At 41.4% G+C, this 23,585-nt stretch overlaps 1 protein-coding gene across 3 annotated transcripts in view; it reads left to right on the top strand.

Annotated features, from left to right (window-relative positions):
• The first annotated feature begins 581 nt into the window (after nucleotides 1–581).
• The window catches only part of arid1ab (AT-rich interactive domain 1Ab), a 54,725-nt gene continuing 31,721 nt past the window's right edge, over nucleotides 582–23,585 (top strand). For 2 of the 3 annotated variants that reach the window (XM_073462926.1, XM_073462925.1), the window contains exons 1-2: nucleotides 582–1,818; nucleotides 22,383–22,604. In XM_073462926.1, the coding sequence (XP_073319027.1) occupies nucleotides 919–1,818; nucleotides 22,383–22,604 (1,122 nt within the window). In that variant the 5' untranslated portion in view covers nucleotides 582–918. The remainder of the gene's footprint in view (nucleotides 1,819–22,382; nucleotides 22,605–23,585) is intronic. The other variant, XM_073462927.1, reaches the window with a different exon arrangement.

Genomic DNA, 23,585 nt, shown 5'->3' with positions numbered 1-23,585 from the left:
TCATTGTTGAGGGAAGGGATGTAAAGCTACTGAAATACTGTTCAGCCTACTTATTAGCACAGCAACATTTTTAGTTTATAGAATAGCAAATAGCATCAATAGGATGTACTAGCATTCAAGCAGACATTATAGACACTAACCCTGTATAGCTGTGTAGGTCCTCCAAATACAATAATGTAACTGATAAAGAGCACGTTTTGTAAAATAAATGAAAGAAAATATATATCTTCGACTCTTAAAACTCCCCTTTACTTACTATGTCAGACAGCCCACTGCTGTGAATCACCATTAGCATAAGCTTTTCACCTATATGCAACACTTAATTAGTCTCAGAATGACCAGTGTTTTATGCTAACAAACAGTGCTTCTCGAACACGTCGACATTTTTATGTATGAGCTCAGTTTAAAGCGCATTAGACCCACAATAATGGCTCTTCTTGGGTATAAACAATGTTGTTATTAGACAGTCAGCCCAGTCCGGATCCAGTTTTCTCTGTGGATTCCGCTCCGGGTTTTCATTTTCTCGCGACAGCTCGGTAAGATGGCTGTGTCTCGCGGAGCCTCGTGCTGGTTTGGTTGATTTCTAGCTCGCGCTCTCGTTCTGTAACAGAAGCCCCCCCTCCAACACACACACACTCACTAGTGTCGGTGAAATTCATTTCCCTGGCTCTGTATTTATATATTTTTTCTTTCACAAACTTTCCCCTCTCTGTTTTAACTTTAAACGGAGTCGCGGTGGATTACCGGATACCGGTCCGGGCGGAGGGCAAAGGGGGGAATGAACCTGGACGACGGGTACGTTGTTATAAATATAATTGTATTTATATTCAATGGTTATTCGGAGTTTGATTGTGAGTGAGTCGCCGTGCTGAGAGAGAGAGGTAGAGAAAGAGTGGGGGAGAGAGAGAGAGGGATATCATGGCCGCTCAGGTTGCCAGCGTCGCCACTCTCAACACTAGCCCGCCATCCGAACTCAAAAAGCCGGATCGGGACCCACAGGAGGAGTCGGTACCGGGAGAGAAACAGCATGAAAATAAGGAACCGGGACCTGACGGCGGATCTCCTGGCCAGAAGGAGCTGCAGGACGGGACCGATGCTGGAAATGCTGGGGGAGGAGGGGATCCTGACATGAAGAACGGCAACGGGAATTTGCCCAGGGTAAATAATAATAGCAGTAATCAGAATGATTCAGGCGGGCCCGAAGGGAATAACCATCCCGGGATGGGACACCACCACCCGGGCCCCTTTCCTCCACCTCCTTACGGTTACAACCAGCACTACAGCCGGGCCCCTTTTCATCAACATGGCGGACAACAAAGCCCTGGCATGGCAGCTGCATCGGGGCCGGGCATGATGGACCCTTACCCCCCTAATTCACACGAACACGGCTACCCTAACCATTATAACAACTACAGCCCGTTCCAGAACAGGACTTCTTATCAGGGCCAAGGATACGGGGCCATGAATTCCCCGCGTAACAACCAGCCTCCGGCGGCTGGGGGGCAGCCAGGCAAGCAACAGCCAGCAGGAGGAACCACAGCTATGGCTGCCTCTTACAATAATCAGAGGTATAACATGGGAAACCAACAACCTACGTCTACGCCAACTTTAAATCAGCTTTTGACATCCCCAAGCTCTGCCAGGAGCTACCCGAGTTACCCCCAAGGAGACTATAACAATCAGGAAGGGGCCAATAAGGGACCAGGAGATATGGGCAGCAGTCAGTATGGTGGGGTCCATCCGGGTTGGCAACAAAGGACCCACCATCCGCCTCCCATGAGCCCGGGAAACACTGGACAGCCTCCAAACAGAAATCAGGTAAACTCCACTTACTGCTCTGACACACTTTGACATAGTTAAAGTCAGTCACTAGCTCAGAGAAAGCACTGTAGAGTTGTATATTGCATTGGACCAGCCATTGTCTATGTAGCAAGAGCTCTAAAATGGCTGCCTCTCTCTTTCTCCCAATACCACCCCCTGCAATAGTGTTTAGACTGAGAAAGAAGCCGCATATTCCGTTAGAAACAACTTTCTGAGTCGTGGGTATTAGTGTGTGTCCCTGCTGGGTACAGGGCAAGAGTTTGACTAAGTAGAGCAAGAGTTTGTCAGGAGAAAGTGTGTGTGCGTGCACAGGGAGATAAGGTGATATTTCTTCGCAGTGCTCCTTCAGCCTCATTGTAGATTTAAGAGCTGTAACCTCTGTTATCTGTGCGAGAATCCGCGGACAGAGAGCTCCTTTTTGGTGTCGTGCTCCCACCGGTGCTATCAAAGTTGTGTCAGAGGCTGTCAGGGCAATAAACAAGATGCAAATGACAGCGATAGCCGTTAAATAAAATTTGCATAATCATTAAGAAAAGAGCCCGCTGTCGGTTAAAAAGCCGCTTGCACAGTCAAGTGGAGATGTGTCTCACAGTCCAGTGAATGGCAACAATTACATCCGCTAAGTGTTTGCTCGGATCAAAGTGTGATTGTGACCGCGATTGATTCATCTTGACGGAGGGTTTCATTCATTGTGGGTTCGGTTCGACTCCGTTCGCCTCTTTTTTTCGGTCTGCGTTTCTCCTCCATGTGCCGCCTTGTAAACACGGCCCCGCTGGTTGGAGTTGGCAAAGTGCAGATTGCCTTTGCTTTGGGATTTGAATTATGGAGGTAAAATCCTGCTGTCAGAGCCAGGAGACAGTTGGTCTTAGGTTGACATGCGAGCCGAGATCTGATTGGCTCCCCATCCCTCTGCTCTCGGCCATTTATAATTGCATCTAATGGAAGGCTGCAGAAAAACAGCCCCCTCTGCCCGCTTCTATCCTCCATCGTGTCAGGACATCGTAGTCCCAGTGTCTTTTTTTGTCTTTTTATTCATTTTTAACAATTTTTCACGTTGTCTGAAAATATGTATATTTTTTTATAAATAAAAATATTTCAGAATCCTCTCTCATATTAACAGAAATACACAAGAAACCATAATATTAATTTAAAAAGCCCATCTTTCTCATTGTTTTTATTTATTGAAAGCATTTTAAGAACACAGTTTGTTCACTTCCTCCCGCTGCAGTAATTTGCATGATGACTGTACTCCTGTAGCTCCAGCAATGTTTTGATTTGTTTCATCAAACCTTAAGGAGCTCACATGTGCTGAGTCACATTTCCACTGTCATTTTTAGCTGCTGACCTCAGAGGTGCACCTGAAGTTTTTTTTCTTTTCTTTTTTTTTTTTTCCTAGCTCTTGGGTACACTGTGTGCACTGGCTGTTCAAGTGGGCTGACTCTGGTACAGCAGATAGAGTAGGTGTGGTCATGTAGCCCCGTTGTACAACTGTTCTCCACTGTTTCCAGATCAGGAGTTGAGGAGACTTGTGTGCCAGCAGGTCTCGTGGCCACGTGAGAGAGTCGGACTGGCTACAGTTGTGTTTACAAGCGAGCCAAGGCGTCAGCCCAGTGTCACAGCGTGTTTTTATTTTCTGTTTTGTTTTTCAGCAGGTTTACAGTTGTCTAATTAACTTCCACATGCACAGAGTGTAACCATGTCAACAGTGCTTACCTACATCTCCGTCTCCAGCGATAACAGCCACATGTGTCGTGTTTTTACTAGACAGTTGGTGTCATATGTGTCAAAGGCATCATACCTAAAGAGTGTAGCTCTACCTTTACAGCAAATTTAGAATGTTTATCTTTGCTTTTCATTTATTTAGCATGAAACCTTCTGCAAATGACAATATTTTGAATGCATTTTCTCCAAAAATTCAAATAGATTGAGAACTGCATGCTCCCACCTTTATTTTCTTTAACATATGGCATCTACTAATCAAATGTTATGGACATAATGGCAAAGGTCATGCTGTATCTGTGTTGGTGTATTGGTTAATGTCTTCAAGAAGGTGCGCTGTGTTTTACTACTTTATTTCCAGCAAAAGAGTGGTCATTAGGGACAGACTGCTCACCTGGTGGAGGGATGGCACCACTTGTTGCTTGACCCTTTTAGGTGCAAGCTCTTCACACATTTTGATTGCCCCTCTGCTGCATGACAACAGGGTCAGTTGTAGACACTTACAGCTGCACAGTGCAACTTTGTACATTCAAAGTTCTGTCTAAATGTCAGCAAAATGATTCTGTTCGAAATGTTTTAATTCTTGACATCAGCAGCTGCAGACGTCATGGTCATGTTCATGTTCATCAGCTGGGATGATCTGTGATTCTTTATAAGAATGTACCTAAAGCGCCGGGGGATGTCATGCTGATGAGTCTGTCTGTTTCTGTAGTACTGCACACTGTTGTTTAAGGGAAATTTTGGATTTCCCTTTTTCGTTTCAGTTTGTCACTTCCTGCATGCAGAGAAGTGCCCTTACCCAAGGCCAGCAGTGAATTGACAGCATCTCAGTTAGTGTGGATGAGCTGATTTTCTCAGCTGAAGCTCCTTTTTGGCCATCAATGAGTGTTAAATCAAGCTGTAAACAAGTATTTTCATGCTTTAGAGTTGCCTTTTTTATATCACTGACAATATTACACCTCTTTCAGGCCATGATTCTAGTGAGACTAATGAGATGACCACAGGGTTATGTTCTTATTTATCAAAATTGCCTTCTAGTGAATAGCTCAATCTACAATTAATTATTTGAATTATTTTACAACCCAAAGATAGTCAGTCAGGGAACTTGTAATGGGCATTAGGGGGCTGCAACTGACGCTTTTTTTCATTGTTGGTTATTTTTAGAGCCCGACCAATATGTGATTTTTGGGGCCGATGTTGGGAAGCAAAACATTTCTCTTATTGATACATTGCCTGATAAACACATTTTTTTTGTAAATTATCCCTTAAAATGTATCTCTCAAACACTGTCACTGTGTCAAAGATATGAAACAGAGGCATGATATTTTCAATTTGACAATAAAATGTATTCGCTAAAATGACCCCAGTGCATTCAACTTAATGGGAAATTAGTAATTATAAAATCAAAGCATCTTTTTCTGCATTTATAATCTTGATCAAGAAGAGTTATTAAATCTTGGCTTGTTGGGCAACATTAATGCAGATACTGATATACAGGACTCCAGACTAACTTTTTATACTGGTTGCACTGGTGAGCTTAACTTTATCATTTAGGTGCACCAGCACATAAATTATGCGCACCCAGTAATACATTCTCATTTATTTTCTTAACACATTAGCTAAATGATTGTAAACAGGAGTAAAGGTAAAATATTTGAATCACAGCATGTGCAACAAGAAATAACAATAACAGTAGTTTAAGAACCAAATTGCTAAATTTCAGGAGCCACTGGTGTGACCATTAACAATGTTAAGTCACACTTGGACGATTTTTGGATGCATGTGTGACCACAACGCCATGTATTTATCTGTGATAGACCAATATCGGTCACTTTAATCGGCCAACTGATACATTGGATGGGCCCTAATTATTATCTCAATTACTAGATTATTTTAAACAGATTTTAGTTAGGAGAAGAATTGCTTTAGAAGAATTGTTTTAGTTTATGTAATATCTTAACTGGGATTGGGCCACACTCTGTAACACTCATCTCACTGAATTCGTGCATCAGCTCTGTCTAGTTTGAATCTTTATTTCTGGTTGTGTTGTCAGCTAAACAAAGACTGAAAGTGTCAAATTAGAGTTATGAACTCCAGAATAAGTGTCTTATCTTTGCTGTAACATCTTAATGTCTCAGAGTGCAAAGAAACCGGCTGCCACTTTTCTTGAATTTATGGTTATAATACTTGCTGTAGGTGACAGTTACATTATGTTAGTGACAGCACTGTATTACCATTAAAGCAAGCGCACAAGTAAGTGTGAAAATATTGTTAGAGTAGTTTGAATTGAAATTTGTTTGTGCTCATATCCTCCCAATATCTTAAGCAAACACACTGACACCTGTCCCAACAGTCTTAACACTTTTTCATCACTAGATTGACTTCCATGCAGGTTTTTTCATATGGGCTATGTGCTTGCAGAGCAGCTCTTTGCTAAAGAAGCCTGGGTTCATTCTAACTGTGCAAGTGGAGGAAGAGTGTCTGGGATGGTAATTGACCATTTTGGTTGTTAAGCAGAGTTAAAGGCAGCAGAAACTGTATTTTTGCAGAAGGCAAACAGGCTGTGTCAAACTCTCATTAGTGTCAGTAAATCTGGAAGAGTTGGAATCACTTCAAACTTTTGCAGGAGTTTTTTTGTCCTGGTGTCAGTGGTGTAGGTGCACAGAACACATTATCTTAATAGATGTAATCTCCGGTATGGTACCTGGAGGACAACGCCTCTCACAAGGGCAAAAATGAAAGATTAAATGAATAGTTTCTGGTTTTGGAACTGTTGTCAAATCACAGCATGGAGATGTCACATGAGGCCACATCATGTTCACTCAGAGAACTTGTGTGTTTGATGTGGCAGCTAGTAGACTTAAGTTCATGTAATGAGTCTATCCTCTGCAGTAGAGCTGTCCATGATAAGTGCTGTAGGCTGTACGTTAGCAGAGTTTATGAAATGCTTTCACTCTCCATTCATTAACAGAGCCACAATTGGGTTTTTAATTTGCGGATATCGCCGGTAATGATTGGATGGGTGATTTATTTATTTATTTCTTTTATGGGGCCACTCCGCCCGCCTTTGGCCACCTGCAGAAGATGAATTAATGCGTTAATTGAGTGGTGGGTGAAGGCTAATATTATGGGTTTTCATTATGCCTCACACACAAACAAATTGTGTGAAGTGGATTGTAGTGGGGTTGTTTTGGATAGTATAACGCCAGGTGTTTCCCTCCGTCTAACACATGGGAGCGAGCCATTGGGGATGCCCTCGGCTCTGCAAGGCTGACTTCCCATATTGAGTTAGAATTAAATCATAATCGAAGACACTTTGTAAATATTTCTTTGAGAAAGTCCCACAGTTGAAAACATAATGAAAAAACTCCAAAGCCAGGGTGTTAAATTGACTGCTGCTAATAGACGCACCGTTCTGCTGCTGATGTACAAGGGAAGCCCCGCTGCAAATTGGAAAGTAGCGTACAAATAAACAGTTTCATGGCAGCTTTACTGTGTCAAAAACACTCAAGAAATGAAGATGGAATATATTTAATATTTAACAGAGCAAATGTCTTGCCTGGTTCTGCATTGTTTTCCAAAGTAAAACTAATTAAAGCATTAAAAAGGCCAGTTTGCTCTTATTTAGCACACTAGAGCTGTGCTAAGTGTGTCATTTGTTTGAGGATAGACTAGGAATCTTACCAAGATCATACTGGAAATTTGAAAATACAATGGTTCTTCACATGGAGACACTTTCAAAGTCATTAAATGCATTTTCTGATATGAGATTTAAAGTGATCGCCAAACATAAACATAAGCAACTAATGATTATTTTTTGTTATTGGTCGATCAGCAGGTCTATAACTGTTAGTAAATACTGAAAGAAATCTCTTAATCACAGTTCCCTAAAGCATATTGTGAAGCCTTGTTTGTCCGCCAACAGTCCCAAACCCAAAGACATTTAGTTTACGATCACATAAATGAAAGAAAAGCAGGAAATTATCACATTATTGAAGCTACAGAATTGGCCATTTTTTGCCTGAAAATGACTAATTGACTGTTTCAGCTCTACTGCCAAATATTGTGTTTATGTTTGTAATATAAGTAGTTGTTTAAGCAAAATGCCAAAAATCAAGTGTTCCAGCTTCTCAAAAATAAACATTTCCATTTTTCTTTAGTTTTCTCTGAGCGTAAACTGTATCTGAAATATTTTTTTAGCTGTTTGCTGACATTTGATAGACCTAGCAATGAATCGATTATTCAGGAAAACAATTGGCAGATTAGTAATTAGTTATAGTTGCAGCTGTAATTATGACAAAAAACTCACTTACACTTATCTATTTGAAACGATACAGAAATAACTATTCAGTTTAAGATGAAGACGATTGTGACTTGAGTTGAAACTATTTCAAAATTATTAACTCAATCATGATTGATAAGAGCTTTTTTGATATTTTCAGGCAAAAATATCAAACATCTGCTGATTTTAGCTTCTCAATTATGTGGGTTTAATGCTTTCTCCTGATGTATCTGATAATAAACTAGGTAAACATCTAAAGGTTTGAACACAAGCCATTTTAAGGTGTCATGTGGGTCAGGGAAGTTTTAATAGGCATATATTGCTATTTCCTGGCGCTCTATCAGGGTTGCACCTAATGATTATTTCCTCTGTTGATTCATCTGTGTATTATGTTCCTGAATAATCGAGTAGTTGTGAAAAATGTTGATCAGTGTTTTTGAAAAAGCCCAAGATGATGTTCTCAAATGTCTTGTTATGTCCACAACCCAAAGATATTCAGTCTACTGTCACAGAGAAGGAAAGAAACAAGAAGATATTCACATTTACGAAGCTGGAATCAGAATTTTGACTCTTTTCATAATAGCTGGAGATTAATTTGATAGTTGACAATAGTCTTTGCTGCATTACATTCTATGGATCAAATGATTGAGAAATTAATCTGTAGATTAATGGATTATAAAAATAATTGATTCAATCGCTAATTTATGTAAATATTACCAAGTTTAGCACTACAGCCAAATGCCAAAATTCTTGCTGGCTTCCCTTTCTCTGATGTGAGGATTTGTTGTTTTTCTTTGTCAGACATAAAAGTAAACTGAATACCTCCTGACATTTGACCTTCCAATTGTTTTCATTCATTTGACTGACTAAATGGTTAATTTCTTGAAAATAAATAAGAATAATTGATAGTTGCAGCTGTACCTGGCAATTTGTTGTATTTGAAATTATAAATAATTCTTAATTAAACTGTACCTTTTTAGATGGATGTGTGTTGCGTCACTGGACAGTCCACTGAGTATCAACCTGTACACAATCACTAAAAGGTGATATGCAGTTCTGTGACAGCGGGCCCGACACTTTCTGAATTGTTCCGGTTCACACAGCACAATACATGTTTCTAAGAAAACACACAGAACAACTTCCAGCTACTGTTGGGACTGCTTTCTGTGGGGGTTGGTGCCATGGAGAAGAGGAAGCCCGAGCCTTCAAAAAGGAAGTTCACTCTCGGCTCTTTAGTCTGCACTGCTGAGTAATGATTCTCCACAGGCCACATGGACAGCATGCTGCCTCCCGGCAACTCCGTCCGTGTGTGTGTGTGTGTGTGTGTGTGTGTGAGAGAGAGACTGGATGGTGTGTGTGTGTGCATGAGGGAGAAACGGTGTCAGTGACACCCAGGGGAGGGGGGGTGGGTGTTTTGTGAATGATCTTCGTCTGCCCCTGACAGCTGTGTGTATTTGTGTCTAAAGTGCGGCAGTTACTTGGTGGTCATTGGGAGTGTGTGTGTGTGTGTGTGTGTGTGTGTGTGTGTGTGTGTGTGTGTGTGTGTGTGTGTGTGTTTTTGTTTTTGCCGCTGCCTCAGGATCCTCTCTGACCTGGTCTAACTCCACGTGTCACCAGCTATCCGTCGTTCTTCGGTAACATCGGCCCTTTTCATCCCGCTGACGGCATCAGACAGTGTTACATTTTCCAATTCAGCCTTTTGTTTTTTTTTCTTGGTTGCATCATTCATAAGACCCTATGAGTCTTTGATACAAAGCACTTCAGGAAAAAATGACAAAACAACAGCGTACAGCGCTGACCATCATGCAGATGCTTATAGATTTGACTGAACATTTCCATGTTTATTGACTTCCACAAGCTATAGAAAGGTATCTTGGGAAAATTATTAATCAGAATAATTGTACGCCCAGAGTTACACATTGAAAATAAACTGTGAAAAAGTAGTTCCTCCATGGACAAATGTCAAACTTGGGCTGTAGCATCAGGGCATGCTGGAATGTAAAGGTAATTCATTTCTTTTGACATTTAGCTTCTAAAATGCTCCATATTAGCATAGTAATATCCTTCTCCGAGCCTGTGTGAGACTACAGACTTCATTTACATGACGTATGGTGTGTGTGTGTGTTTTTATGGAATAAAGTGGTTAACCTTTAAATTGGTGCAGTTGTTGATGCTAGAAGGTAGAGAATGATACTTCCTTCCAGCTCTCAGGCAGCCCTCACCTTTGCTCTCTGCAGGAAAGAAGCCAAAGGCTCATATACTGTATGTTGTATATAGAGATGGAAAAGACAACATAAGCACACAGGGAACAGTTGGTTTTCTCTTTTTATGTCTTTTCTGGAGCTCGATCTTAACGTCTGTTTTTGTGGATTGTGCCCCCCGGTCAAATCCTTGCTTTCTGTTTTGCCTAATGTGGTATGTACTGTTTCAGCCTTTTTTTTTTTTTGGGCTAATAAAACCAAAGCTGTGCAGGGCACTTAAGGAAAGCGGGAGCTGGTAAAAAGCCTGTGCAGACTGAAGTAATCTTACAAAACCAGTGATGGATCAATACACAAATCTTGAATCCAGTGCAAGCCTCACACACTATATCTTTGAGGAATAGGAAAGAAGCAACAGAGTGCTGAAGTGATAAGTCAATTAATCATTTGATAGAATAACAATGTTTGTAATTGTTAAGGTTGTTCTATGAACAAAAATACAAAGTTTTTGCTGCTTCTGGCTTCTTAAATGTGAGACGTTGCTGCTTTTACACACCTGAAATAATTATATTAATGAATTAGCTGATAACTAACAACTAGCAATTATTTTCATTATTGACACATGGGCTGTACAAAACAAAATTATAAGAGATAGAATTTGGACTAATTTGTATAGCCTTGGACTTGGACAGTCTGTCTTGGACTTCAAAATAAATGTTTCGACTCTTTAAAAAAGTACTGTACATGTGCCACTTCTTATTTTTAACTGGCCTCAATAATTAATGTACATTTTTCATAGAAAGAGGCCAATGTTTACACAAGTTTAAATGCCACCTCTCTGTACAGCAGTGCAGCAGGCAGCCTGTTTGATACAGAGCCATTGTTTTGTTTTGATTTGATCGGCTCGTGGGTAAAATAAAGAGCAGCCAGTGGTCAGCAGGGACACAGTTGTACAGACAAAAGCAACAGCAGAAAGGCTGTTTGGTGTCATTGTTTGTGGCTTGTGTGGCAGGTGACTGTGATTTATGCACCAAAGACACATTTGAACAGTGTTTGGTGCCTGGCTGATGCCAAGTTTGTGGCTCTGGTTGTGATACTTGAAAGTGTGGCGGTGCAGCTGTTATTGGCATGCTCCGCTCACAACCTGAAGATTTGCATGGCCATGCCAGATCTGTTTTGTCAAGGGGAGAGTGCAAATTAACAATCCTAACGTTCTCTCTGGTCCACTTGTTTTTAAGCAAGGCCTGAAACATATTGGACACAGTCGTTTAATGCTACCTGCAGGCTATTATTTAAAAGTGGACAGCTCTGCTACAAGGCAAAAACTCAATATTGCTATTAAATTACTAGTCTGTGATTCAGATTATGACAGAGCATGTTTTCCTCTGGTGAGAGTGTGTGACGTCAGTGTCAGAGTTGTGACTCTGACCATGAGGCAGGCAGTGACCCAGCCAGGTCCTTAAGTGGCTTCGCCTCATTCAGTAGCCAGGGTATTTTTGGCATAGTAGTGAGTGACACACTTATCGTAATGGGTCGTCCAGGGTGCCAATGGTCAGCCTGAATAAGCATCCTTCTCGGCAGCCGAGTCAAGCCTCGGCAACGTGATGTAACCGATCGCTGTCTTGCCTCCGATGCAGTCTGAGGAGTCGCTGCCCGCTAACGCATCAGGTGTGTTATCGGTGAGCAGGAGAGGAGGGGAGAGCAGAGACCGCTGTTTCTACCCTGAGTGCTCGTGTAACCTGAGTAGACCGCCATTCTTACACTGTACTCACGTTGTGGCCTTAAATAAGCCACACTGCCATCTATTATGGAATGTCAGTCGACCGTAACTGTAAACACTCACAGCAAAGGTAAGCATTTAAATAGTGATTTGTTAAGCATTACTGTGTAACCGTTTCATTCCACTTCAAAAGGTTTAATAGTTTATAGTTGAAAAATAGATTTGTGAGTCATATTGAAAAGGATGTCAAACAGAAATAAACAGTCATTCATAAGGCTGGATATCATTTGAGATGTTTTAATATGACACCTGAGTTTGGTACCAAAACAACACTTTTTTCTATACCTTTTTGAGAAATTGAATCAAACCTTTTTTTTAAGCTTCATAGCATACACAATATATATATCTCTACATTGTGAAACCTCCTCAAAAGCACAGTCTGGTTAGTTCAGAAAATGACGTCACTTAACTGTAATGCAGCCTTAAAAGCCAGGAAAAGACAACACTTATGCTGTATCACAATATAAAAGGATTCAGAATTTTAAGACGACATATAGTCTCATGTCACAATTACTGTATCAAATCCTATATATTACCCACCATGAGTTCAGTATAACGCACAAACACAGCTGTCTAAACTAAAACATGCAGAAATTTGCCTCCAAAAATGATTTTAAAACTGGTGAAATTTTTATATGAATCTGGTTCAGGCTTATTCAATAATAAGTTGATGCAAGTACGAATCTACAACATTTAGGCCCAGCTTTCAGTTGTTGACATTTTTAAATACTCTGAGCTATTACAGCTGCAACAATGAATTGATTATGAATTAAAATATGGGTTTAGTCATTTTTTAAGCAAAAATGTCAAACATTTGCTTGTTCCAGTTGGAACAAATTTAGAAGCGTATCTATCTCTCCAAAGGTTTTCCAAAATGGTGATTTTTTTTCTCCAGATTTTGAACATTCATCACCTTCTTCACCAACAGTGGAGCAGATAAAACTGTCTGCAGGTGCAATATTCATCACTTGGAGTTTACTATTACTCCACTGCTAAACGATAAACATCTGGTTTGGCCTCAACCATTTCCCACCACCATGTGCACCGTACCCACTGGCATTGCGCTCAGCCTCTCTGAGCTCCCAGTCCAAACACCCCTCACCTCGTTTCGCTCCTGAGAATCAGCCGCTGTCACCTGGAAATATAAGTTTGGCCTGACAGGTTGACAGCCGGCAGTCAGGGCGAATGTTCACTCTCTTGTAGCTCCGACCTCAACATCACACTGACAGGCCAGGCAGCAGCAGGCAGCTCTCTTTGTTTTCTTTTATTTTTTTTTATCAGGCAATAACTGAACGGTCTCAGCAAGCTGCTCTGATCCACCTAACAGAGCACGCTGGGCCCATTAGTACAGTACTGGGAACCAGTTAACACCAAGCAACTATGCTGTTATCTATTTACCAGTCATCATTTACTCAATACGACTGCTCAATTGAGTGATCTGTGTCTGCTAAATGAATCACATCACCTTTTGAATTCTTACATCATCACTTGGTGACGATATATTCCAGGAGTTTAACTTTTAATTTAAAGTGCTAGTCCGGCAACTTAAGATGGCCATAAAGAGACAATGGCCAAAATGGAGGCAGTGGAGGCCAATATGTTCTGACTTTGAGACCCTGATATGAGTCAAACAGCACAAATGCTAAATCCTACATTACCCATAATGCAACCAACAGCTTCTTTTCATCAGACCTATCCTTGTCTTTCAAAATCCAAACTCCACTTCCAGTTTGATCTCTGCTGGATGATGGTGCCAGGGTTATCTCAAATCTAACGCCACACTTAATAAAGCTCATTCCAGAGCCATAAAAAACATTCACCAGTCTTAAGTTGCAAGACATGGGAACTTGGCTTGGGTCTTGAGGAGTTGTAGTATTACTCACCCATAAATACCCTAAACTGTAAACACACTGCACTGCTGTGTTCACAGCTATTATGTTACAGCTAACTTCATGCACTGTCAAGCCGTTCTCTCTTTCTCAAAAGCACACTTGCTAACATTCCACATGCAACCTCTGCTTCAGTTATTCGTGAAAGGAGTTCACAACTTGTATAACACATAGTTTTAAAAACATCTTCAACATAGAATTGATACAAATATTTCCCTGATTCTTAGGCCCAGACCCAAGGTCCACTTACTAGCTGTTTGTGGAACTTTCTGCCAGAGTTTCTAATGGAATTTGCTTAGTTCTCGTGGAAATAGCTCACATAATGACAAATTGTGTTTAACTTTAATCACAGGAGAGCATATTTTTAATTTTGTCAATCTGAGTTGACGGTCTGATTGCTGAAGTAAGTGTAAAATGAAGCTTATCAAAATTCCTCTAATATATATATTTATATAACTAATATATGTGTCATCTACCTTTTGGTTGCTCAGAAATACAGGGGCCTATTTCTGCAGCAGTGTTTTCCACCTTTAAATCATGCAGGTGCAGAGTATTGTTGTTTTATAACTCCCGTCTACATGTTGTTGTTGTTTCTGTTGTTCCTATGAACCTCAAATAGGCCTGGAAAGGCTTTGTTTTCCCGCTCATCTCTCAGAGATGTGAAAGCCGACTTTGTCATGTGTCAAGCGTGCAAGTAACCTTCTTCCTCTCCTCCCTGAACATCTTTTGAATTCCTCGGAACAGCTGGATGAACACCTGGGTGAGTGGGGCGCTGCTGCCTCTGCTCGGTGTAGATGATAGCACCAGCAGGCGCAGGCTGCCACCCCCCCACTCTTCCAAACCCAAGTCCTCCTTGCTTTCATCCAGAGTCATGCAGCGGTCAGTTCAAAGTTAGTACTTCTCAGGTTGATGCAGTGGGAAGGCAGACTAATTGCTTAATTGAGAACATTGCCTTTTAAGTTGTTTTTTTTCCTGTAGTTTCTTGGTCTCTTGTTTACTCTCTTCTCAGGTACTTTCCTCAGCTATTTACGCACACCAGTTGGCTGTAGTCCAGCTTTCCTTAAAAGTTCATTTTAACAAGTAGTCTAGATTGTTTTAATGCTTTACGGCTGCTGGAGGAGTACCTGACTGCTGTTGGTGCTGAGACCAGCTGTTTGTTTGCCCTGTGTGTTCTGTGTATTTATTAAAAAGGGAAATACACACACAATGTGTAGCTCCCTATATGAATTCTTAAACTTATAGGGATTTTTATAATAGAGTTGAACAGTGTAAAAATGTGTATGTCGTATTTTGATGCCATCAGTATCTAAAGAGTAACGCTTGCAGTTGAATTTGGTTAAGATTAAAGTCGGTCAGTATTAAAGTGTAGCTTTCAGGGGGGGCAGTCAATAAGTTTTGCACACACCTCCTGTAAGGGATGGTTAACATTTAAAAGAATTCAGTACTAGTGCTGCCACTATGGCACCTGAGATTTGGTACCAAAACAATACTTCATTTTGAGGAATCGCAATGTTTGTGCTCAGATGTTGCCTAAACATTGATATAAAGATCAGTTAGAATTCAAATTCAGTTAATTTCAATCAGCTATACAAGAACCTTTCCTAAAAGTAAAATACCGACCAAAACAGGAACATTTTGACCGAAATCAGGAACCGTTGAAATCAATCCAAAGAAAATTGGTGTTTTGATAACTAAATAATCATTTAAGTCAGTTTTAAGTCATTTTCAAGTAAAAAATGTAAATGTCTTATGGTTCAAGCTTGTCAGTTGTGTGACTTTGATAAACCTTTTCTTGTTTTAAAGAGTTGTGCACTAAATATTTTGTTTTTTTAGACTATTGGATGGACAAACAAGAAATTTGATAGTCACTGTTGGTTCGTATTAATTGTGATGGGTAATTTTCATTTTTCTGGTTAGCATTTTACTGACGTTAGTCCAATCAATTGATCAATTTATCAAGAAAGTGTTCTGTTCTGCTGTTCTAAACAGTTCAACTGTTAAGAGACATAGAGGGTTAACGGCTCTAGTTCTTGTTATCTCTAATCTTAAAATGAATGTAGAGGTAGATACACTTCAGTCTGCTTTTAAGTCCTGAAGTATAGTCAGTGGAGAAAGTGGATGAGGGAACACTGTCGCCTGGCCTGGAGCAAAGTACTTAACCCTTCACTTCTGCAGTGGAAGTGCTCAGTGCTTAAAGACTGGTCATATTAGACCGCTCCCACTGTGAAAGTGGATCACAGCATTAATGTGGAGTAAGCAAAGTTCACTGGACTTGCTCTTAATATGAGCCTAAAAGTTGACATTGCTGTTAAGGTGTTGGTTATCCTGCTCTTTTTGACATGGGATGTTTGTGCTACCATATGAGGGCGGCCTTAGCCGGCGTGTGTTAGTGCTGTTGTGTTGCGTGTCGAAGGGCTTTAACACAGAACAATGGTGTGTGTGCCGAGCCGAGGCCATGTGGCCGTGTGGCGGATTAAATTAGCAGCAGTTGTTTATCGTCTGTCCCCCCCGGTCCATCTGCTCCACTCGGCCCCGTAGACTCCAGCTCTGCTCTCAGGCACTGCTCCAGACCCCCCACCCCCACCCTCCATCCCACCCTCCCCAACCCCTTACAAATCCCTATCCCCATCCTCATGTCGCACACACAAACACACAGTTTTGAATAGTTGCAATATCCACCAGCAGCCCAGTCATGACACAATATACTCAGTGCAACCTCTTCTGCCAAGAGTGCTCTGGCTTTCCTCTATGCAGATTAGCCATGTGCTAATTGTGCTTATTTATTTATTTATTTATTTTGTGGAAGAGAGGAAAAAAAAGGGAGGGGAAGAGATTCCTGCAGAAATTGATTAGATGACTGAGCAGAAAAAAGAGACAGTGCCGTGCTGTGAGTTGAGTTGCCATCCAGTGTGCATGTTTGAGACATAGCTTCTGTTTGTGGAAGGTTTGCTCTAAATCTTTGAGCTGTGTGGAGCAGTGAAGACATGTCAGCAATATTCTGGTCTTTCAGTGAAAAGCACATTTTAGTAAAAGGCCGTTTAGCCCTGAGTTGATCCTGATGAGAGGTTTTAATAGATGATGATAAGTGAGTTAATTGTTATAACCTTGGTTTAAATGAGACTTCAGTAATCTGCCTTTAAAATCTGTTTTGTAACTGAAAACTCATACCATTTTACGTTTATAATTTGCTTTTTTTTTACGTGGCCAAAATAAGAAATCAAGCAATTTGTTCAATACTTGTTTAAATCAACACTGTGTAACCTGAATGATAATATACTGTATATCTTATCTATCAAAATATACCATTGACCTTTTGGAATGAAAATGAGCCCTTTAGATAGTTTCAGAAACAAACGAGTGGGTTGCTGCTGCAAAGCTTTTTCATCCGCCTTGCGATCTGTGTGTGTTAGGGAATCTCCCTACTTGTCATTTTTGTAGTCACAGAAATGTTACGTACAAAAAAAGGTAATATTCATATTCTGGATATACTTGTATTCTTTTTAGGGCTGAATGAGTCTGGGCCCAGAATAGACCCCATTAACTTTTGGTGCGGTTCCAGAGAAAGGCACAGATCCAGACATTTTTTCTAACTTTCTGTAAAATGGCAAGATGGAGCGTTTTTCAACATTTTTCTTATTGTCCTGGGGAATAATGCATGGATCTTGATTAAAAAATCAGGTGTATTTAGATGGCTGGTATCTATGAGTGAGAACAATTTGATGTGGATCCCAGATCCAGTGAGCTTAAATTATCATGAAGCAGTTATGGGTGATTTAAAATTTAGAGTGATAGATTGTTATGGAGTTTAATATTGGATGAGGCTTGATTGAATTAAAAGAGACTGTTGGACAAACACAATGTACCATGGTGGCCCAACATAAGTGTAATACAATGCTTTGGACTGAGACGACATACACATGTATGTGGGGACGTTGATGCTTAAATGACGTGTTGCAGATTTTTAGCCCATAACCGTAACTTTACATATTGGATCAAACTTTATCAGCATATGGCAATTGGCAGGTCAGTGTATCACACTGTTATTGTAGTTATTTGTGTTTCAACGTAACAGGACGCAAACTTAGTATCTACTCAGTAGTGTTGCATGCCTTTTCGTCTTTCCACTGTGTCTATCTTGCCCTCACACCCTCCAAACCACGATGTTCTCCTTGGACACATCAGAAATGAATCACCTTCAGTGTCAGACCCTGAACAGTGAACATCCTTTTTAAAAACAAAGTTTGACCATTTTAGTTTTATCAATGTGGGAAAATCTACAGAATCTTCATATTTAATGTAACATTTTGGCTCGCATGTTATTTTACCTTGAAATATGTACTCGATTTAATAAGACCAAATTCTAAGTGCCTACGCACGTCATTCCCTCTGGCATTTTTTCTCAGCCTTGTGCATGTAATATTTAAAGTAATACTAGTTTTAATCATAGTTTGGTTATGATGAAATTCTCAACTCAGACTCTAAAACGTGGGAAAATAAATTCAGATGCTCAAGGTCTTTACTCAACAGCAGCAGTGCTCCAGCCTGGGTGTCGGCTTCTAAAGAGCCACTCATTCTATAACTAAGAGAAAGAGGAACAGAGCCTTTTATGGCTGGCACTGACCTCCTATACACAAAGATGCAGTAGAGGCTGTGTAGTGTGGTTAAAGCACACACACACACACACTCACACATACACTCACAAAGGCCTCAGCCAAAGCTCTCTGGGATCTTGGAGGATGTATAATAGTGTGTCAGATGTGAACAACTTAAGCAATGCGAGGAGGAAAATGCTGGTAAACAGATCAATGAAGGGCCGAGCAGCAGACTGGCCACAGCTCTCTCCCAGCGTGCAGCGCACAGATGTGTTAACATGATCGAATGAGGCTGAGGAGTAAAAAAACAAGACATCTCGAGCAGGTTTAACATCGTGGATTCCCCAGGTACATACTGGACTGCAGACCACATACCTTTAAAGCCATTAAGACAAGTCCTGAATGTCATGGCATAGTATTGTGTATGGTTTAGGCAGAAGTCACAGCCATTTGTTGTGCATGAATCAGCATGGTTTTGCAGATTTTTATCCACAGTTCTGGTTTGAAAATTGTAGTTTCATTGATAAAGCTTGCAAAAAAGTAGGTGTGGCCACACCTTTAAGGATTATTTCTCTTGGGGCTGAGCTATACATTGTATACTATGAAATGGCGCAAGTGTTGTCTTTTCCTGGTTTAAAAGTCTCAATACAGTAAAGTGATGTCATTTCTGAACTTACCAGACAGTTCTACTTTTTCTAATACTTGCCTTTAACGACGTAGTCATTATATAGACCTTACTGATGATAATTGAGCAAAAATCTATTTGTGTTAATATTTTGTAGAATATTAGAATATTCTTTCAATGTCAATATTGAGATATCAGGTTAAAAACATCATGATATTTGATTTTGACGCCCAGTCCTAGCATTAATGAAGTGCTTTTGGTCAGAATTAAAAAGTCTGAGATCTATATTGTGTATCTATCTAAAAATAAATTTGATATAACTGGGGTTATCTCAAAGGATCTGTTAAACCAACTAAATAAAATGTGCAGCTCAAGACACTGGTATCCAATATAATACAGTTATTCAACATATCTTGACCTGTTAGGCAAATCTCAATGTGGCCAATTGCAATATCCAAATTGCTGAAGCTGCAGTGTTTAAATAAAGGTAAAATGTGTGACAAAACAGCGTTACAGTGAAGTACTGTAGTGCTGCAGAGATGCCCTGGCCTACTAATCTTATTCTCTAGATGTAAGAAAACATGTTTGTTCGGTACAAACGCCAACGAATGTCACATTATCATGATCTTAATAGTTTTATTTTAATTCATTTTTTCCCCCCCATTGGCTTTTCATTCTGTTTTCCTCCAGGAAACACTGAATTATTACAGTTTGTTTTAATGTTTGGCATGAAAATTGCCAAAATATGTTCATACTGCTACATCACATTATCTGTGATTATATTTGTACAAAGGATTGTCAGCTGTTCCATTTAAAAATACAGTTTAGATTTCTGTAAGGTACATGTTGGTCCAACACTTGTGAGCACTTGAGTGCACACTTATCTCTGCTATCTGATCACCTGGTTAAATGACCACTATCTCCATCTGTAAAGTGGCTGTTAAATGAAATATGAGAGAGGAAGAGAGACCAACACATGTTTTGTTTTGAGGACGTCAGCACTGATTCTCCACGTGGCTCAGGGAGCTGGAAACCCTGATTGTAGTTGAGCTGTACTTTTCCAGCTCTCTCTCCCTGCTGAGCCGGGGCCTGAGCTGTCAGGCTTCTTAATGGAAAAGCGGGTACACAAGCTGGTGTAGAAATATTCTCACCGCCAGCGGAATATCGACCGAAATCGGTGAGGAAAAAGGTTGATTGTTTTATGGCCCTGGTCATTGCTGGGAGATTTTGTCTAAATGAGAAATAGATTTTACCTTTAGTGTTGCTGCTCTGTAGTTTGTTAGCATACTAGTCATTTTTCTTGTGGCTTGGAGGACGTTAGCAGGTGATTCAGGCCTCGGTGGCACACTTTACAAGTGACACAAGAGGCTCTGTCTAACTGCTTAAGCAGCTCATTAGGAAAGATCTACAGCATATTTCTATCTCGTGTAAGAACTCTCTCCAGCTTTGTTAGTGGAAATGTGAAGATTTTTTATTATTTGCCATAATTGGACAAATCCACTTGTCTGAAATGGATCGAAGGTGGTGCCAGCTTCAGTATTTTCCACTAGTCATCTTTAGTCTGAGCAGTGTGTGTTGCGCATCATCATAGCGTCAGGTGGGGGGGAGGGAGGTATGCTGTCCATCCTGGCAGACCAGACTGGGGTTAAAAGTGCATTAGAGGTCATAGGAGAGTGCCTACCGGGACCTGTTACCTCTTCCCCCCACGGTGCGGTCGGTAATGACCCTGGGGAGCGTAGTAACACTCCTCCCCTCCCTTCCTCCACACACACAAAACATAACACACATACAAACTCTCCTGAACCTGGAGGAGCTCAGGAGAGTGTGGCCTGGGGGAGGCTAGAGGGAAAACCTGGAGTGGAATATGTTATCTCGGGTAATGTTGGTTGACCATCCTGACAGCCTGTTGATCCCCCCCCCCATCCTACACCTACAGAATCCCCCCAACACACACACATACATATATTATCACACACACACCAGTCTCCTGCTGAGGCACCCCCCACCTGACCTCGTCTTTCTCATTGCAGCTCTGTCATTCATAGAGTGCCAAAGCCTGCTGCTTTATTAAAACCCAGGAAGAGCAAGGCCTGGCCCAGGTTCAAACAGCAGTGCAGCTGGGACCTGTTACATTTTCGGCAGACTGCCCTCTCCGTCTCGCTGGCTATAAATAGCCTCGGTGGTTGTCTCCCTTAACCAAGGAAAAGAGGTTTTTGGGGGAGGAAAAACACACACACACACAGATTAATAACCGTGGGAAGCAATGAAAGCTTTGTGTCTGCTGCCTGAGGTCAGCAGGCCAGGAGGTGTTGCTACTTCAAAGCCCCCATTGTGGCTCGTACTTTCAGACGCTGCTGCAGTGGGTTTGATGGGAACACACAGGGGCTGCCAGCGGTATGATGAGTTGATGGCACTGGATTGCGCCAACCAGGCGGATACTCACACAGGCCCTGGTGTGAATGTAGTTTTTCAGATATTCAGGGGATGACCAGCTCATTTATAGTTCAGTGGAATTCCATTTTTTTTTAATTGTATTTATTTTTCGTTGCACTGGAGGAGTGTTGTGTTTGGGGGGATTCCACCAGGCTCATCTCTTATGTACACAAACACAGCATCAGACACTTTATGACCTTGGCTCCAGCTGTTGACAGGCGAGGCTACCTCATTACAAGCCCCCCCTTCTCTTCCTCCGTTTCCCTCCCTGGATCTCCAGCCAGAAAAGGCCGTCTGGCCCAGTAACATTGCCTGCCCGGGCCATGTGGATCTCCCCGAGTCCAAGCCGGCCAAGGTCAGCCCCCTCCACCACCACCGCCACCCCGGCCTCCGTCCTGACGTGGCTCCAGCTGAGGGGTGGGCCCAGCTCCAGCCACCGCAGACACTTCCACTTCCTTAAGCTTATTTTCATAGAAACCCTCCCCGACGTCTCCGCCGTAACAGTATCCACCCACTGGCACAATGATCTCCTGGGCAGGGAAACGCTCCTGGCGGATATAGTGGGCTCATTCATTCATTCATGGCCAATTTTTTCCCTTTTCTAGTAGGAAAGTAAATCCACTACTGTTTTTCCCTCCCCCTCCTGCTTTTTGTTCTATATCTGCTTGATTATACTGTGACTGGTTTATGAGATGATGCATTGCAATGGCAGAGTTATCATTTGTGTTCATTGCTGAGTAATGCTTTGTCAAGAAAACCCACTGAAAGGTTCCAAAATAGCTCAGACTATATTTGAACTGTCACATCACTGGATTCTGAACAATCAGTTGCATCATTATGCTTGTTACAGCTTGTTAGGGTGTGTGTCTGCACAGTAGACACACCATAACCATCAACCCCAAACCCATGAGTGAATGACAGGCAATTATTTCTGAAGTCAAACCTTTTTCAGACAGTTTTGATGCCAGAACTGCCACACCATCCATCCATCCATCCATCCACTGTGTCAGCTAATTGAAACGTTCTCTCTGTACGTCCTCCAGCCTCCAAGCCCAATGGACCAGGTAGGGAAGATGCGTAGCCAGCCATATGGAGGACCCAACCCCTACTCTCAGCAGCAGCAAGGGCCTCCCACAGGGCCTGGACCCCAGCAGGGAGGCTCTTACCCAGGGCAGGGCTACGGACCTCCAGGCCCTCAGAGGTATCCTATGGGGATGCAGAGCCGAACACCAGGCACTATGGGCAGCATGCAGTACGGACAGCAGGTCAGTTGTTATTGACTCTTCATTGTAACTTTGCATGTCTCTCTGAAGTTACAGTTGGATTTGAAAAGCCAAATATGATTTATGATTGAAGGAATTTCTACCCACAGTATTCAATAAAAGCTCAACCCAGTGAATTGAGTTGAACTTCTCCAGTCTTTGCACCACCTGGATCAGTGTGGTGATCAGAAGTTCTTGTAGGTTTCTTTCAACTTGTAGGTTTCCTTTTAAAAAAACATTGACTGCAAGAAGAACAAATACTGGTATTTTCTTATCTGTATTTAGGACAATGCATTTACAATGAGAGATGTGGGAATCTTCAAAATGCAGCATGTGACTAGGGCTATGTCTGGGTCCAGAGACATGTAGACCAGGGTTAAAAGTCAAAGTCAAACCTATCTGAACAATCATCAACGTGAGTGTTGAAATCACCAAACATTAAGTCACTGTCTCGTGGATGTGAACTCAGAGAAAAGGCTACTGTTTGGGTTGGGAGGGCAGCGCATAAATACACAGTAAACGTCAGAGAGGGTGGTTCTGTTTTTTTTTTTTTAAAAGAAGCTCCAAACCACGACCACAACCTGTGGTGCTGCTGGCTTAGCTGAGAACACACCACATATCTGTTAGTGAATCGTCAAACCCAGATAAAACCAATAAGTGATTAAAAATGAAATGCCTCCTATCTTAGGAGTGAACATATAACAGTGCCATTTTGAGTACTTGTGGTACTTAGCTATTGTGCAGCACGTGGTTTGATGTCTGGACCACAAGTTAATAAGTTTTTTACATTCCTGTTAGCAGAGGTAGTTAAGCGTTTATTTGGTCTGTGACTTACTAGATAAACCAACCCTAGGTAGGGTTGATACTTTAAAGTGGTGAAACTTTATGTTGCTGCACTTAACCACTAATGGCCTTAGTTTAGCAATACGTTAAGACTGGAAGCAGGGGCAAACGGCTACCCTGACTCTATACAAAGGTGTTTCT

Source organism: Pagrus major, chromosome 3 (genome assembly GCF_040436345.1).
Source record: "Pagrus major chromosome 3, Pma_NU_1.0".
NCBI lineage: Eukaryota > Metazoa > Chordata > Actinopteri > Spariformes > Sparidae > Pagrus > Pagrus major.
Note: the sequence above shows the minus strand (reverse complement) of the source record. Positions and strands in the feature narration are given on the sequence as shown.